This window comes from Balaenoptera physalus (genome assembly GCF_965194825.1).
Source record: "Balaenoptera physalus genome assembly, chromosome: 7".
NCBI classification, from domain to species: Eukaryota; Metazoa; Chordata; class Mammalia; order Artiodactyla; family Balaenopteridae; genus Balaenoptera; species Balaenoptera physalus.
The window spans coordinates 53,007,915-53,025,713 of record NC_138886.1 but is presented as its reverse complement, the minus strand read 5'-3'; the positions used below and the strand labels follow the sequence as shown (position 1 = coordinate 53,025,713).

Sequence of the window (17,799 nt, the reverse complement as noted above, 5' to 3'; positions counted from 1 at the left end):
TAGGAAGTCTGGAGAAATTCTGTAGGGTCATATGGGATGATTGAAACTGAAGGAAAGTGTGTTCAGAATTAGACATTTCAAGTACACCATGCCCTGCAAATATGGTACAATCCCTTCCTAACACTGTTATAGGATAAAGATACCACATTGTGCCTTATGATGTTCTAGTAGGCTAGTCCTTTTCTGGAAGTACACATTTTCCTCAGCTTACAATGGAGTTATGTCCTGATAAACCCATTGTAAGCTGAAAATATCATAAGTCGAAAATGCATTTAATACACCTATCCTACTGAACATCATAGCTTAGCTTAGCCTACCTTAAATGTGCTCAGGACCCTTACATTAGCCTATAGTTAGGCAAAATCATCTAACCAAAGCCTATTTTATAATAAAGTGTTGAACAGCTCATGTAATCTATTAAATACTATACTGAAGGTGGAAAACAGAGTGGTCGTATGGATACAGAATAATTGTAAGTGTATCAGTTTTTACTCTCATGATCTCATGGCCGTCTGGGAGCTATGCTCGCTGCCACCGCCCAGCAGCACGAGAGAATCATACCATTTTATCACTAGCCTGGGAAAAGATCAAAATTCAAAATTCAAAGTATGGTTTTTACTGAATGCGTATCATTCTCACACTACTGTAAAGATGAAAAAATGTTTAAGTCGAACCATCCTAAGTTGGGACCATCTGTAGTATTTATTTATATATGGGGCCCATGCTTGAATCAGTCTAGTATTGAAAGCTCTTAAATGGAGTTCTATTGTTTCTCCAAATAAGCCAGCCTTAAAAATGCTAGAATGAATATAAATTCTCTGGAATTATTTAAATGTGAGTTATTACTATCAAGGTGTCCCCTTCTGGTGGATTTTACTCTTGGGGTCACACTCACTCCAAGTGTTCCACATGCCAAACCTGATCAAAAAGAGTGAAACCGTGGTTCTTCTATTAAACCTCAGTAAACAATCAACTCATAACCTCACCACAGAGAGGCAGTTTATAGCTAGTATCACCTTGATGAGCCAACTTCCACAAGAGCTACCAGGCTGAGAAAATTCTTTAGGAGCCTGGGGTGGAGGATAATCTTGTGTCGAGATTCTTGCCAGCTTAGGGCAAAGAACTAGGTCTCAGGGCCCTGCAATTCCCAAACTTTGCCTTCTTGGAACATCAAGAGCAATCCTGACTGTATTACAAAGTTCAATGACAGGGAGAAATATGGGTACTTGGTTTTCTGAAGAAGCCCTTTTCACATGCAACTAAATTAAGCAGCATAAGCATCTCCTTTAAATTCAGAATCTCCTTTAAAAAATTAAGAGCTCAAGGGAAAAAAAAAGGCAAGATAAAGTAATTTTACAGGGCCCTTTTTAAAAGAAGAGGATGCAAGTGTTATGAAAATAAGTGCCGAGAAGGCTTAACTGATCAAGCATAAATATGACTGAGAAAGAAAAGCAATCACCTTGAGTTTTTTGTTTTTTATTAAAATCCAATGTAAATGGAAGGGAAATGTTTTCAGCCATGACTTAAAGGTAACTCTGCTAATTTGTTTTTAAAAACAGACAAAAAGTGTAAAGTGGGTTTAATGACTTTCTAGAATTATTTATAATGGCATAAAAATCCCAACTGGTATCAACTCAAATATCCGTTAGAAGAGCAAATGCAATCTAAATTATGACACACACATACTGGAAACATCATATAGTTACTGGGACGAAGTGAGAGAGTGGCATGGACATATATACACTACCAAATGTAAAATAGCTAGCTAGTGGGAAACAGCCGCATAGCACAGGGAGATCAGCTCGGTGCTTTGTGGCCACCTAGAGGGGTGGGATAGTGAGGGTGGGAGGGAGACACAAGAGGGAGGCGATATGGGGATATATGTATATGTATAGCTGATTCACTTGCTTATACAGCAGAAACTAATACACCACTGTAAAGCAATTATACTCCAATAAAGATGTTAAAAAAAAAAATGAGTTTCAAAGTGATTATACCATTTTGAATTCCCACCAGCAAGGCGTGAGCTCCAGTTGCTCCATATCCTTGTCAACACTTCCCATTGTCAATTTTTAAAAATTTTAACTATTCTAGTGGGTGTGTAGTGGTATTTCATTGTAGTTTTATTTTGCTTTTCTTTGATGATGAAGAAAATTGAGCACTTTTCATGTGCTTATTGGCCATATATTTTCTTTTGTGGAGAGTCTGTTCAAATCTTTTGCCTAGTTTTTTATTGGACAGTCTGTCTTTTTAGTGAATTGTGAGAGATCTTTATATATATTCTGGGAACAAGCTCTTTTTCAGATACCTGCTTGCAAATATTTTCTCCTACTCTGTGGCTTGCCTTGTCATTTTCTTAACTATGTTTTTCAAAGAGCAAAGGTTTTTAATTTTAAAGAAATCCATTTTATCAATATTTTCTTTTATGGTTCATGCTTTTTGTGCCCTAAGAAATCTTTGTCTAACCCAAGATCATACAGATTTTCTCTTATGTTTTCTTTTAGAAATATATTTTAACTTTTAAGTTTGAGATCCATTTTGATTCATTTTGAGTTAACTTTTGTGCATGATATGAGGTAAGGGTTGAGGTTCTTCTTTTTTTCCCCCACATAGATATCCAGTTGCTATTATTTTCTAAAGTTAAATCCTTACCATATAACCCAGCAATTTCATTCCTCAGTATTCAACTAAGAGGACTGAAAACATATCCACACAAAGATTTGTACATCAGTGTTTATAGCAGGCTTATTCATAATACCCAAGAACTAAACAACTCAAATGTCCATCAATTAGTGAACAGAAAAATCACCCGTGGGATAGCCATATTATGGAATATTACTCAGTAATAAAAAGTCACAGGATAAATATGCAACATGAATAAACCTCAAAAATATTATAGTACTTGAAAGCAAGCAAACACAAAAGGCTACATAATGTATAATTCCATTTATATGAGATTCTAACAAAGGCAACACCATAGGGACAGAAAGCAGATCAATGGTTGTCCTGAAGCTGGCAGTCAGGGTAAGAAACTGACCGAAAAAGGGTGTGAGAAAACTGTTTAGGGTAAGGAAAATGCTCTATGTCATGACTGTGGAGTTGTCTACATTACTGTATATAATTGCCAAAACTCTGCTTTTAAAGTGGGAAAATATTACCGTGTGTTAATCAATCTATGAACAGGAGAAAATGCAAAGGAAGTAAGTTAAAATTTTAAGAGTGATTCTCTCTGGAGAACTGATATTTTTAGCATTCTGTAATGACCTTCTTTAAAAATATCACCTGAGGTGCACAGTTCACTGAGCTGTATGACCCTGTTATTGTACAGGGGACATGGATGTGGTGGTGAGCTCTTGGGCCAGGGGAACTGTTCTGCAGTCCTATGATTCGGCTGCAGTGTTTTAGTGAGCCCCTGGGGCTATGACCTTCACAAGTGCTTCTCAGGTTTGTTTTTTTCCCCCTTTAGGAGCGGCAGGAAGGCTAGTGGGTACTGGAGTTGGGTGATTGCCCTTCTTCCGCGTTGGCAAAATAGTTTCTATTAAGGGCAGGCCTTGTTAAGAAGGCATATTTAAATATGACTACTTTTCTACTCCTTCCGCTCAAAAAGTGAGGGGGAATTTTTCTCCTGTCTGTACCGTGAGAACGTAATAGGGTTCCCGGAGGGAAATCTCATCAAAGTGTGGAGGCCCTCCTAAGACTGGACGCCTCTGGTATTTTTAACTCACAAACTTGTCCACACTGAGGCCTCTAGCAATTCGTTGATTACAGATTAGGTTTTCCTAGCCTGGTGATGGTTACCAAGAGATTTTTGCTGCTGGCCTGCTCCAGTAGGTCGTGATTCTCTATATCTGCCTGTCTGTCTCTTCAGCTTGGGGGGGCAGCAGTTTACCCTATGACCTCAGTTCTCTGGTGGATCTAAGAAGAGTTGTTGATTTTCAGTTTGTTCAGCTTTTTTCTTGTTGTGTTAATGGGAGAGCTGACTTCCAAGCTCCTTAAATGCTAGACAAGACACTGGAAATCTCAAGCGCGTCTTTCTGCGTGGTAATAGTATCAGTGTTTTTTTTGTGTTTTTTTTTCTTTTTCTGTACTTTTTGTACCTTTGTACTTTTCTTACTTTCCACATTTTCTACAATGTGCATATGTTCATTTTGTAAGAAAAATGAAAATAAATGTTCTCCTAACAGAGAAAAAAATTTAAATGAATTTAATCTCTGTTGCCTTGGAGGAAAATAAGGCAAGTTGCAGAGAACAGTACAGTACTTAGAAAAGAAAAAAAACCAAACTTTCAACCCCTACACAGCTTACTATCTATTGTACATTAACATGACTTTACAATGCCACTGTCATCATTAGCACAACTTAAAATATTCCAGGAGAGTCTCGCCCAAGCAAATAACTATTTTTCATTACATGAGCTTCCTGTAAGACACATCAGCTCTTCCGTAGAAAGCAACACAATTGATAGTTATGCCCTAAGACTCTTTGATTTCCCCCTCAAAATCCTCTCCATACTCCTTCCACCAATCCTAAACTATTATATCATGATCGTTACCCTGTCCTAACCAAATTCCCACACTGAAAGACACTTTAAATTTAATTTCAATAAAATCCAACCTTGACTTTCCCTCTCAAACTACCAAAGCTCCATCAAGGTGGTGGTCTCCCTTACCACAGTAAGCAATAAATTCAGCTTCATCTTATTACCAGGTTACACTGGGGATAGCTGGGGAACTGACATTTGACAGTGTATATCATTCTATGTGAGCAAGAAGAAACAGGCAGAAGTAACCACACCAGGCTTTTAAAGCCGATTGCCTGGTAGGGGTGAATTCTCAATTAATTTTTTTGGTATTATTTCACTGGTTGTGGTGAACACATGTCTATTTTATAATCTTGGAAGAGGAATTTAATTAAAGTTTTTACAAGAGAATTAAAAAATGCATATGTATGCTGGGGGGACTATGAATCCATTCTCTTTGAGGTTTATAATCCCACAGTGAGCCTTGCTTCATAACAGTTCTTGGGTTCACAAAGAGGCCTCTTTCAAATGGATAAACAACAGGTCCTACTGTATAGCACAGGGAACTATATTCATTATCCTGTGATAAACCATAATGGAAAAGGATATGAAAAAGAATGTGTGTGTGTTTGTGTGTGTGTGTATGTGTGTATATATATATATATATATATATATATATATATATATACATATACACCCGAATTACTTTACAGTAGAAACTAACACAACATTGCAAATCAACTATACTTCAATAAAATAAACTAAAACTAAAAAGACAAAGAGACCTCTTTCTAGTTTACATGTTAAAAAAGAAACCAGTGTTTATAAACAGGAAAGTGGTTTTCCCTTAGTCTTGACTTAGTTGTCTTGCTTTATTCAACTTGGAAAATCCTTCTGGAAAATCCTTACTGAAAATGATGCAGAAATACAGATACCTTTTGCATAAAGGGCTTACGTCATTTGGAACATGTCACTTCCACCCTCTATTAAGCTCAATGTCCTAAACCACACCAATGATGAATACAGCTCACCTGGACATAGATCTAGCAATTCTAGACCTGTCGGTCATTGTTTCTCACCCTGTGCCTCATGATTTTTGATGACCTCTCCCTAAGTACAGCAGAGATTGAAAGCCTGAGATTCGTATGACAGTATAAATGAATAAGGACAGAAAATTTACTTTATCTGGTTTGACACAGCTCTTATTTAGTAAATTTTAAGAAGAGGAATATACTTGACCATTCCTCCAAGATAGCTGTATAGTGAGATTGACTGTTACTGTAAAATTCTCATGGGAACTACATTTATTCATAAGGGGTTAATATGTCTCTACTCTTCTGCTAAGGAGACCAAAAATATTTCCCCCAAGTATGATATACCTTATCAGTCTGAATGAAGTTCAAGTTAAGCACAATTGAAGCTTCCTTCCTGGGAACATATATGACAGAAAAGCTGTGTCAGAGAGAAAAAATATTCATCCTTTTCAGTTATTCCCGTTTATGTTGGTTTCACTAGAGTGACAATTGTGTGATGGATGTATATGCCTGTACCAGTGATCTAAATCAAGATTAGGATCACCGTGGCCTCATAGTGTTCCCCAGGAGTGAAATAATGGGGATTAAGAGTCTGATGGATTTAGCAGTGCTCCTTCAAGTTGATCATGCAGCAGAATCACCTGGAGGGCCTTAGTGTTATCCGAGTCAGCTGGATCTCAGTAGCCTTTAGGGTCCAACGGCAGCTGAATATAAAGACAAGGTCTTGGTCTTTGTGGACTGGCTTGTCACTAAGAAGAAAGAGCCAGGGTAGCGGAGGAGCCCAGCCAAGAAAACTGGGTCTTAAAGTTCCATTCTCAGCCACAGAAACCAGAGACCTAAGCCAAGACTCGTTTGTAAGCCTGGCTGGGTCAGCAAGTGCCAAGCAAATGGGTGCCCGGGACTTATCAGTAAGATCAGTTCCAGGCCTCACTCACTGGGGAGGTAGGGAGGCTGCATGGAATATGGGTTTTGTTTTTTTTTTTTAATTTTTGGCTGCGTTGGGTCTTCGTTGCTGCGTGCGGGCTTTCTCTAGTTGTGGCAAGCGGGGGCTGCTCTTCGTTGCGGTGCGCGGGCTTCTCATTGTGGTGGCTTCTCTTGTTGCGGGGCACGGGCTCTAGGCGAGCGGGCTCTAGAGCACAGGTTCAGTAGTTGTGGCTCATGGACTTAGTTGCTCCGTGGCATGTGGGATCTTCCCGGACCAGGGCTCGAACCCGTGTCCCCTGCACTGGCAGGCGGATTTTTAACCACTGCGCCACCAGGGAAGCTCTGGAATATGGGTTTTAGAGGCAAAGAAATCTTACTGTCAAATTCTGCATTGGTACACTGGCCACAGCTATTCAGTCTCTCATTTGCATCATCCTTATTTATAAAAAGGGAGTAAGAACTATGCCTTCTTCCCAGGGTTCTTGTAATTAAATAATTCTAGTAAAGGATCAAGTACGTCGCCTGATACTTGTAGCTTCCTTCCTCCGTTCCTAGAAAACTGTTGCTCTTGGAAAAAACTAAGCCTACCAATGGGCTCGGCTACTGGAAATGGACAAGGCAGCTGCCATGACCAGGTTAAAAACAGGCAGATGTGCAGACGTAGGATGGCCTGCCTCTTGCTCACACATATCACCCTCCCTGCCAGCTCACCACTGTTGTGCAAGCCACCTTCCTGCCTTTCCTTTCTACTAAGGCCAGGGAGAACAACATACCAAAGACAGCGGAAGAGAAATTAGAGAAGATCCTTCACACAACAGACATCCTTCACCATAAAGACAACGGTGTGGATGGCTTTAGAACAGCAAAGCCTCTAAGGCTGAGAAGGGATTCCAAGGAGTACATCAAGTATAGGAACTACACAAATGGAAGCAGTGAAGTAAGACTGTTTCTTTGAACTGAGAGCAAATCATCTCAGTAAGAAAAACTAATGTGGTTTATTCTTCACGGGAGTCTAGAATCCTACTGTGGTCAGCAAACTGTAAACAAACAAGAAGGGAAACTCAACACATTCTGTAATGCTCAGACTAACTGGAAACTCAGACCTGAATGGACATTTAGGACAAAAGTTTCTCAGGAGGATTGCACACAAAAATTTGTATGGGTCAAATTTCCTTCAAGACTCAAAGAAAGATACATTGGCAATTCCTCTTATTATGAAAGTAAGAATCCCAGAGTTGTCCTTAAGACAATTCTAAGAAATGAAGTTTTCACCAATCCGTTAGAGATGAGCGAATACTCTTCCGTTTTGGTCCTTGTCATCATCGGGTCCATAAGAAAGAATGTGCCAAGCTCTGGCTAGGTTTCTTTGTAAACTTTTAAAAAACAAATGCAAGACAATTTGGGGACAACTGAGGAAATGTGACTACGGATCATATATGAGATACTAGGGAACTACTGTTAATTCCCTTTGGTGTGAAAGTAGGACTGTGGTTTAGCCAGGAGACGCCGTTATTCTTAGGAGATTTGTGCTGAAGTATTTAGGGGTAAAGTGTTAGGATGGTTGTGACTTACTTTCAGATGGTTTAGTTAAGAAACAAGCGGCAGTGCTTTGTGACCACCTAGAGGGGTGGGACAGGGAGAGTGGGAGAGAGGGAGACGCAAGAGGGAAGAGATATGGGGACATATGTATAACTGATTCACTTTGTTATAAAGCAGAAACTGACACACCATTGTAAAGCAATTATACTCCAATAAAGATGTTAAAAAAAAAAAAAAAGTGGGTGGGGTGGGAGGTAGGGAGGTTAGTCGTTGTGAATCTTAGTAGGAGGGTATATGGGCATTTACGGAACCAGTCTTTCAACTGAGCACTTTTCAGATCGTTCTAAATCGATATGAACATAGATTTATTCCATGCTAAACAATAGTATAAATCTATATTACCATATATAGGCATACCTTATCTTACTGCACTTTGCTTTATTGTGCTACTTTGTAGTTACTGTATTTTTCACAAATTGAAGGTCTGTGGCAACCCTGGCTGCAGCAAGTAGATTGGTGCCATTTTCCAATAGCAGTGGCTCACTTCATGCTTCTGTATCATGTTTTGGGTGATTCTGATACTTTTTGATTATTATATTTGTTTTGGTGATCTGTGATCTTTGATATTACTACCATGACTCACTGAAGCCTCAGACGATGATCAGCATTTTTAGTGATAAGGTATATTTTAATGACAGTATATACATCGTTTTTTCAGACATAATGCTATTGCACACTTAACAGACTACAGTAGAGTGCAAACCTAACAACTTTACATGCACCGAGAAGCCAAAAAACTCGTGACTCACTCTGTTGTGACGTTCACTTTGCTGGGCTAGAACTGACCCTGCAATATCTCTGAGGTACACCTGTAGATTTTCTGGCACGTAAGTAGAATTTAAGCCACTAGAAAAGGTTGAGCAGGGGCTTTAGTGTGACTCGGTCCATGGCAGCGTCTCTCCTGCTGTACAAGTTTAAAGTCACAAAAGCAATAGACTCCTCTCCCTTGCGACACACCTGGTTCATCCCAGGGGATTCTCTCTCTCAGTCTTCTGAAATTTCTTTCCTACCACGTGCGCTGCAGCAAGAGCTTGCCCGGCTCTCTGCAGGAGACTGTGACTCAGGCACCAGGGTTTCAGTCCCTTAGAACTCAGAAACCAGAGGCCGAGTTTGTTGAGCTCAGCTGTTATCTCTTTATTAGGAACGCACCACCACCACATTCTTGGAAATTACTGGAATTTTATTTGCCTCAGGCTTATGACTTGCAACCAAAGACATTGTGCAAAGAAAGCAAAGATTAAGTACACTTTAGGGAGAAGGAGACAATACACATTGGTAACATAGGAGATCAGGTTGACAAAAGAAGCCATCCATTACACTATATAGATTGCAATATTCAATAGCGATTTCAACAAAACAACTTTTCTTTTAAATCAAGAGCAAAAAATTAAGCAATGTTTACAGTAGACATAAATCTTATACAATTCAAAAAGCGTTTTTTTCAGATCATAGAGCATAAAATGGAAAAATGTCTATGTAGGTGAAGTCTAACTACTGTACATTTATCGCCTATTAAAGTTGCTTATATGTACCACAGTGTAAAAAAAACAATACCGAACAAATAAAAACCTTGAAAATTGCCTGATGAAAAATAAAATAACCAGTGGCTTTTAATGGCTTCTCCTGGTTATCAGTGCTACAAAAAGACAAAAATCTTCTCATCTGAACAGGTGATAAAACCAGGCACAATCAAACCGTTACCAAGACCCACCCATAGAAATATACTATCCACCCACATATTTTCCATCAAAAGCTTTTTTGTTTGTTTTAATCTTTGAGGCCCATTTGGTCACAATATGTTACAAAGATTTGTGTATGAGTGTGTGTTTCTTTACACCATGATATCATATGTTTGTCTGGCACTATCCTAAAGCTAGCTTATAGATGATAATGATATAGAAACAACCCAGTGCCCATATGACAAATGAACTCACTGAGTGGAGACGAGAGAGGGGAGAAGGAGTTCAGTTCTACCAAGAAAAAAATGTCCATACTGATCACTCATCATCAGTCCCACTTGCTTCTGACTGTTCCTAAAAGTAAAAATAAGATAAAAGAGACAGTAAGCCATCAAGAGGCAATGTAGAAAAGAAATGACATTTTGGAAACAGTTAACCCTCCCAGTAAAGAGGCATCAACAGCCTCTATGCTGAAAAGGGGAGCTCCTACTTGGAAATCCCAAAGCAGTGCCCGCTGTCTATGCCAGTGTTTTGCTCTATTGCACTTGGGCGTGGAAAGTTCATGGCTAATGATTTCTAATTTTAGCACTACGTTTTTAGAAATATCATGGGAGAAAAAAATTCCATCCATTTGCTGTCTACTTAAAGAAAACATAGGATTTTAAATGTATTTGAAGATGCTTGTGTCGAGGGTTAAAAGGCTGGATGGGGTGGGATAAGAATGCTGAACCTTTTCAACAGACCCAAATAGCAATATGTTGAAGGAAAATCAAACTAGCATACATGCTAACATGGAAAATTAACTTTCCAGAAAGAAAAAAAGAAGGGGGTGTGTGGTAGGGAACCTGAGGTCCTCTAGAAAGTGAAAGAAATAGAGGGCCCTTTAAAAGGCACTGTATTAGAAGCTTGTGCACTGCTACCTTGTGGACCACAGAGTCAGGGACAGTGCACCAGACTGAGTTAATGCTCTTTGGGTCTGAATTCAGCCTCTGCTATTTACTTCCATGACCTGCAGCAAAACACACATAACCTAAGCACTGATTTCTGTAATATGTTGACAGTGACATCTGTCTTAGGATGCTAATCTAAGCACTGAATATGGTACCATCTGGAAAGGTCCTTATGTCAGGGCCTGGCTCCATCAGGGCTCCCTGAATTTTTCAAAAATATTAAAAAATAACACCTCTAAGTACTTAAAGATGTATCTGGGTTTTCCGCACGGCACCTGAAATAGCAACTCAAACCCCAAACTCTGACATCATCCCACTTTTTGTCAGTCTTCCACGGAATCATTATTTCCTCTGTATACTGCTGTATCCTAGGCACTATGCTGGGTGTTATGGATATAAAATATTAACCAGCCATGGAGAAAACTCTATTTGTACGTAGGCACTGGGAAGATAAGAAAGGGGAAAAGGAAACTTGATTTAGTAGTTTTGCATTTTTGAAGACTATTAAAAAGGCAATAAACAAAGCCCCAAATTCTTTGTTTTAAATCAGGCAGCTCAGTTCACATCCCTCAACACCAAATCTTTACATTTTCATTTCTGGGTAATAAAGCATAGAGGTTGGAAGGGGCCTGGGAGTGCGAGAGGGAAGCAGAAGCGGGGGAGCGCCTCCCGACTTCAGGCAAGGCAGCCGCACTTACGTTTTCATCCTGCTCTTCATCACTGTCAAAATCGCTCACCACAGGTTTGGCTTTTCCTCGATTTGGCCTTTTCTTGCCTTTTCCTTTGTCCCGGCCTTTCTCATCTTTTTTATTGAGCTTGATTTTCACCTTAACAGATTTTGCTACACCAAAACCAAAACACACAGCAATGAGGCATCAGAGGGAAATCTTTTTACAGGTAGGAAAATGATCGCCTACCTTCAGATGACAAACCCAACATCCCGGAGTCCCCAGAACATTCTCGATTGATTCAAGCCTGTTCTCCATTGTCCTATCTAGTTATAGTTAGCACCCCTTTCACTTGCAAACACGTCCAAGTTTGCATGATGTTACACAGTCACCCTAAATGGGCAACAAGAAGGAATGAGGTCCCAGAGGGAAGCTGGGTTGGGTCCTTTCCAGGTCTCTTAATGGTTGAACAGGGATCTTCCTAACCAGGATAGCGAGGGCTGCCTTACCTACTGCGTGGAGGGGTGTGGGCATTTTTAGATTTTCATTAAAAAAATTTTTTTTTATAATTAATTTTTATTGGAGTACAGTTGCTTTAGAGTGTTGTGTTAGTTTCTACTGTACAGCGAAGTGAATCAGCTATATGTATACATACATCCCCTCTGTTTTGGATTTCCTTCCCATTTAGGTCACCACAGAGCACTGAGTAGAGTTCCCTGAGCTATACAGTAGGTTCTCTTTAGTTATATAGTTTATACATAGTATCAATAGTGTATATATATCAATCCCAATCTCCCAGTTCATCCCACCCCCACCTTCCCCCCCTTGGTGTCCATACGTTTGTTCTCTATGTCTGTGTCTCTATTTGTTTTGTAAATAAGATCATCTATACCATTTTTCTAGATTCCATATATATGTGTTAATATACGATATTTGTTTTTCTCTTTCTGACTTACTTCACTCTGTATGACAGTCTCTAGGTCCATCCACATCTCTGCAAATGATCCAATTTCATTCCTTTTTATGGCTGAGTAATATTCCATTGAATGGCCATCATCATTTAAAAAATCTACAAACAATAAATGCTGGAGAGGGTGTGGAGAAAAGGGAACCCTCTTGCACTGTTGGTGGGAATGTAAATTGATAGAGCCACTATGGAGAACAGTATGGAGGTTCCTTAAAAAACTACAAATAGAACTACCATATGACCCAGCAGTCTCACTGCTGGGCATATACCCAGAGAAAACCATAATTCAAAAAGACACATTCAACCCAATGTTCACTGCGGCACTATCTACAATAGCCAGGACACAGAAGCAACGTAAATGTCCATCAACAGAGGAATGGGCACTTTTTTAAACAGAACTTTGACATTAAAAAGTATACATAAGTGTAAAAGGTTAAAAAAAAAGCCAATGATTTTACTGTGTAAATAACTTCAGTTGACTTAAAAAGAAAATTCATAGTTGAATATTTACAGTACAGAAAGGTACAAAATGGAAAGTAAAAACAACAAAACAAATGAATTTGAAAGGTTTCTTCCCCCATCTCTAGTCTCTCACCCTACTGCTCTCTTTCTGGTGATTATTTCCAGAAAAAGAAGTATACCTCCATATTTGAAAATATATCCATCCCTGTGTGTGTATGATTCTCTCTCTATTGATAGATGACATAAAATTCCATATATTTCTGTATAGAGAGATATAAAGAATTCAAGTATATACACATACAGAAAGATGGCACCCACTTCCACTCTCACAGGGCTATTCTGAGGATAGAAATAAAAACACATGGAAGAAAGAAGTCAAAGCGTTATACCATAGTTATAGGTGCACATCCCAAGGTTCACAGAAAATCTGTTCCCTGGCATTGTTCTGGGACAGGTGTCCATAGAACAGCATTTTTAGGGATGGATGATGAAGTGACTGAGAATGAAAGTCTCTCATTCAAACCAGTTTTGTTAGAATATTATGTTTGGTGGGTCTCAAGGAACCTAGAAATAGATATTGTCATGGAGAGAATCAGCTCCAGAAAGAATCTTAGAGACATTTTCAGACTTCTCTTGTGAAGGGGAAGGACCCACAAAATGTTTCGAGAAATGAAGTCTTCCATGGAAGTATAGGCTAACAAAAAAGATGAGAGCAGAGGTGTTCTGAACTGAAGTGCAGGGGCAGCATATGCCCTTCCTCCATCCCAAACAGGGCAAAAGGCTGGCAAACCCTAGTGCTCAAAACAGTATTCCTAGTCCAGGCTTCCATATATCATATCCAAACGTCTACTGCTTAATAAGCTATAAGGTGGGGACTTGAAGAGAAGACTGGGGATGGAAAAGTCTACCTATTAATGGAAATGCACGAAGGCGTGAAAACCTTTACAAATTTAAAAAGTAATTTGGAAAGAAAAAGTGAAATATCTTTATCTACACAGGTGTGGCTCTTCCTGACACGGGAGTACAGGAAATCCATAGGAGGTGTGAAAGGGCAGAAGACTGTCAGTAAAGGTAAGAAAATACATCCTCAAGAACATAATCTAAATACTCACTGGAGTGTGGGACACTCAAAAGCTATCAGGCTTTGTGAGTCAGTGGATATGTCCCTCCAAAAAACCCACCTGAAAGGCTGCCATGGGCAACTAGGCTAATAAACTGGACCATCAGATGGGCCCTTTAAATAGCATCCTAAGGCTTTATGACACCACTACACAGACCTATGACAAGTTCCAATTAACCAGGGTGGTAGGCAGAATAGTGATGGCGCCCAGAGACGTCCATGTCCTAATCCCCAGAACTTGTGAATATGTTACTTTGCATGGCAAAAGGGATTCCACTGACCTTGAGATGGGGAGATTATCCTAGATTAACCAGGTAGGCTAGGCCCAATCTCATCACACGAGTCCTTCAAAGTGGAAGAAGATGAGGTTCTGATTTAAGAAGGTGACACAAGAAGACCCTGAACTTACCTCTTCCCACGGACGCACCGAATCTAAGGTATGTAGGGAACAACCTCCTCTGAAAAAGACCTAAAAACTAGCTGAGCGACACCTACGCATTGGACAAATGTGGAAAAACCCACACTGAAGCAAGTAAGAAAGGCAGAGAGGCTGATACATAATCTCATAATAAATGCCATCCTTGGTGCAGTGACCCACAACTGGAAAGGAACTGAAAACCTGAAGCTTCTCCAGGAGGAGTGAAGGTTTGAACCCCACATCAGTCACCCCAACTTTTAAGACTTGCACCTGAGGGATGCCCCCAAAACATCTAGCTTTGAAAACCAACAGGGCTTGTGTCCACAAGACCCACAAGGCTACAGCCAGTTCAGAAATGGCTCGTAAAAGTCTCACGCGCAGACTCACCTGCCCCAGGACCCAGCTCAAAGTCAGCTGATTGAGAGGCACCCAGACTTTACATAAAAGAGGCTTATCTTAAAGCATTGGCCTAGGGATGGGCATCTAATGTAACCCATATCTAAGGGCTGACCGTCATCCCTTCCAGAGAACTTGGCAGAGGGGGGATGCTATCTTTGCACTCTCCCTCTGCCATACTCCAGAGCACTAGTGTCTCATGGAGGGGAGCTTTTACACATGCCCGGTGCCCTGGTTTTTGCGAGTGCTGCCCAGGGGATACCTTCAGATTGCCTGGTTCTGGTGGTCAGTGGGACTTAGGCCTGTGGTCCCACTGGACTGTATATTTGCATACTTTAAAAAGCTGCTGCCTGAGGATCTGGCTTCCAATCAGCCTGAATCTAGGTGTTGAGATCCTCCCTTCTAAGACACTGACTGACAGGTCTTGGCACACCCTCAACTATTGGGAGCCACTAAAAGTAGGCTGCTTGGACAATCACAAAGGTGTGAGAGACAAGGAAGAGCTAGGGTGTAGGTTGACTGATAAAGTTTTTGTCTCCTCCATGAGGCCACGCCTTCAAGACTGGGAGAGATGGCTGTTTTACCAAATGAGAGAGAGTCAAGGAAAATAAAGAGAGGAATATGCTCCAAATGAAAGAACAAGATAAAACCTCAGAAAAAAGTCTTTAATGAAACAAAGATGAATGGCTTAGCTGATTGATTGATGATAGAGTTAAAAATAATGGTCATAAAGATACTCACTTGGGAGAAGAATGAATGAAAACAGTGAGAACTTCATAGAGAAAACACAATTAACCCTTGAACAACATGGGGGTTAGGGGCGCCAACCCTCTGTGCAGTCGAAAATCTGTGTATAACTTTACAGTTGGCCCTCTGTATCTGGGGTTCTGCATCCACAGATTCAACCAACTGCAGATTGTATAGTACTGCTGTATGTATTTATTGAAAAACAATCTGCCTCCAAGTGGACCCATGCAGTTCAAACCTGTGTTGTTCAATGGCCAACTTTATAAACAAGTACCAAATAGAAGTCACAGAGCTGAAGAATATGATAACTGAAAAGTACACTAGAGGAGTACAACAACAGACAAGATGAAGCAGAAGAAAGATCAGTAAACTCAAAGATAGGGCAGTGAAACTCATCCAATCAGAGCAGCAAAAAGAAAAGAATGAAACAGAGTGAAGATAACTTAAGGGACTTATGGGACAACATAAAGTGGACCAATATTCACACTGTAGGGCTCCCAGAAAGAAAGAGAAGAGAGAGAAAGGGGCAGAAGACTTATTTGAAGAAATAATGGCTGAAAACTTCCCTCATCTGCAGAAGGAAATACATCCAGATCCAGGAAACCCAGAGAGTCCCAAGTAAGAGGGACCCAAAGAGACCCACACTTAGACATACGACAATTAAAATGTCAAAACTTAAACACAAGAAGAGAACTGTAAAAGCAGCAAAAGAAAAACAAACAACTTGTTACATACAAGGGCAACCCCCCAGAAGACTATCGGTAGATTTTTAAGCAGAGACTTTGCAGTCCAGAAGTGAGTGGCACAAAACAGTCAAAATACTGAAAGAAGAAAACTTCCAACCAAGAATATTCTATCTGGCAAACGTATCATTCAGAATTGAAGGAGAGATAAAGTTGTTTTCCAGATAACTAAAAGCTAAAGGAGTTCATCAAGAACTCCTGAATTTACAAGAAATGTTAAAGGGACTTATTTCATTTAAAAAGGAAGGGTACTGATTAGCAACAAGAAAACACATAAAAGTATAAATCTCACTGGTAAAGTAAATATATAGTATATTTAGTGGATTAATCACTTCTAGAGCCAGACATAAGTAATATAGTTATTTTTACTACTTTTATCTTTTACTTTAACAACTATAATAATTAGTTAGAGGATATACAAGTATATTCACAAGATAAAAAAATGTAAAATGTGTCATCAAAAACATAAAACAGAGGGAAGGAGTACAAACATAGAGCTTTAGAATACATTCAAACTTAAGTTGTTATCAACTTAAAATAGACTCTTCTAAATATAAGTTATAACATGTAAGCCTCGTGGTAACCACAAAGCAAAAACCTATAGTAGATACACGAAAGATAAAAAGAAGGGAATCTAAGTAAACTACTAAAGAAAGTCATCAAATGACAAAGGAAGACAGTAAAAGAAGAAAAACAGAACTACAAAACAGCCAGAAAACAATGAACAAAATGGCAATAAGTACATATCTATCAATTATTACTTTAAATGTAAATGGACTGAATTCTCCAGCCAAAAGACAAAGTGGCTGAATGGTTAAAAAACAAGACCTATCTATCTATATGCTGCCTACAAGAGACTCAAAGACACACACACTGCAAGTGAGCAGATGGAAAAAGGCAGTCCATGCAAACAGAAACCAAAAGAAAGCTGGGGCAGCTATACTTGCATCAGACAAAAGAGACTTTAAAGACTGTAATAAGAGACAAAGAAGGGCATTACATAGTAGCAAAGGGTCAATACAAAAAGAGGACATAACATTTATTAACAGACATAGAGGGATAAATAGACAGCAATACAATAATATTAGGGGACTTTAATACCTTTCTTTCACTAATGGACAGATCATCTAGACAGAAAATCAATATGAAAACACTGGCCTTAAATGACACACTAGACCAGAGGAACTTAACAGTTATATATGGAACATTCCATTCAAAAGCAACAGAATACACATTCTTCTCAAGTGCACATGAAACATTCACCAGGATAGATCATATGTGATGCCTCAAAACCAGTCTTAATAAATTTAAGCAGATTGAAGTATCAATAAGCCTTCTCAACCATAATGACATGAAACTAATCAACTACCAGAGGAAAACTGGAAAATTCACACTTGTTTGGAGATTAAAACAACATGCTACTGAACCACCAATGGCTCAACAAGGAAACCAAAAGAGTAAATTAAAAGATACCTTCAGACAAATGAAAATGGAAATCAAACATGCCAAAATTTACAGGATGCAGAAAAGTAACCTTAGAAGGGAAGTTCAGTGATAAATGCCTACATCAAGA

At 39.4% G+C, this 17,799-nt stretch overlaps 1 protein-coding gene across 3 annotated transcripts in view; it reads right to left on the bottom strand.

Moving 5' to 3' along the window:
• Positions 1-9,235: 9,235 nt before the first annotated feature.
• SMARCA2 (SWI/SNF related BAF chromatin remodeling complex subunit ATPase 2) overlaps positions 9,236-17,799 on the bottom strand; it is a 173,490-nt gene continuing 164,926 nt past the window's right edge. For all 3 annotated transcript variants that reach the window (XM_082470824.1, XM_082470825.1, XM_082470826.1), the window contains 2 exons: positions 11,404-11,546; positions 9,236-10,109 (listed from right to left, as the gene is read on the bottom strand). In XM_082470824.1, the coding sequence (XP_082326950.1) occupies positions 10,074-10,109; positions 11,404-11,546 (179 nt within the window). In that variant the 3' untranslated portion in view covers positions 9,236-10,073. The remainder of the gene's footprint in view (positions 10,110-11,403; positions 11,547-17,799) is intronic.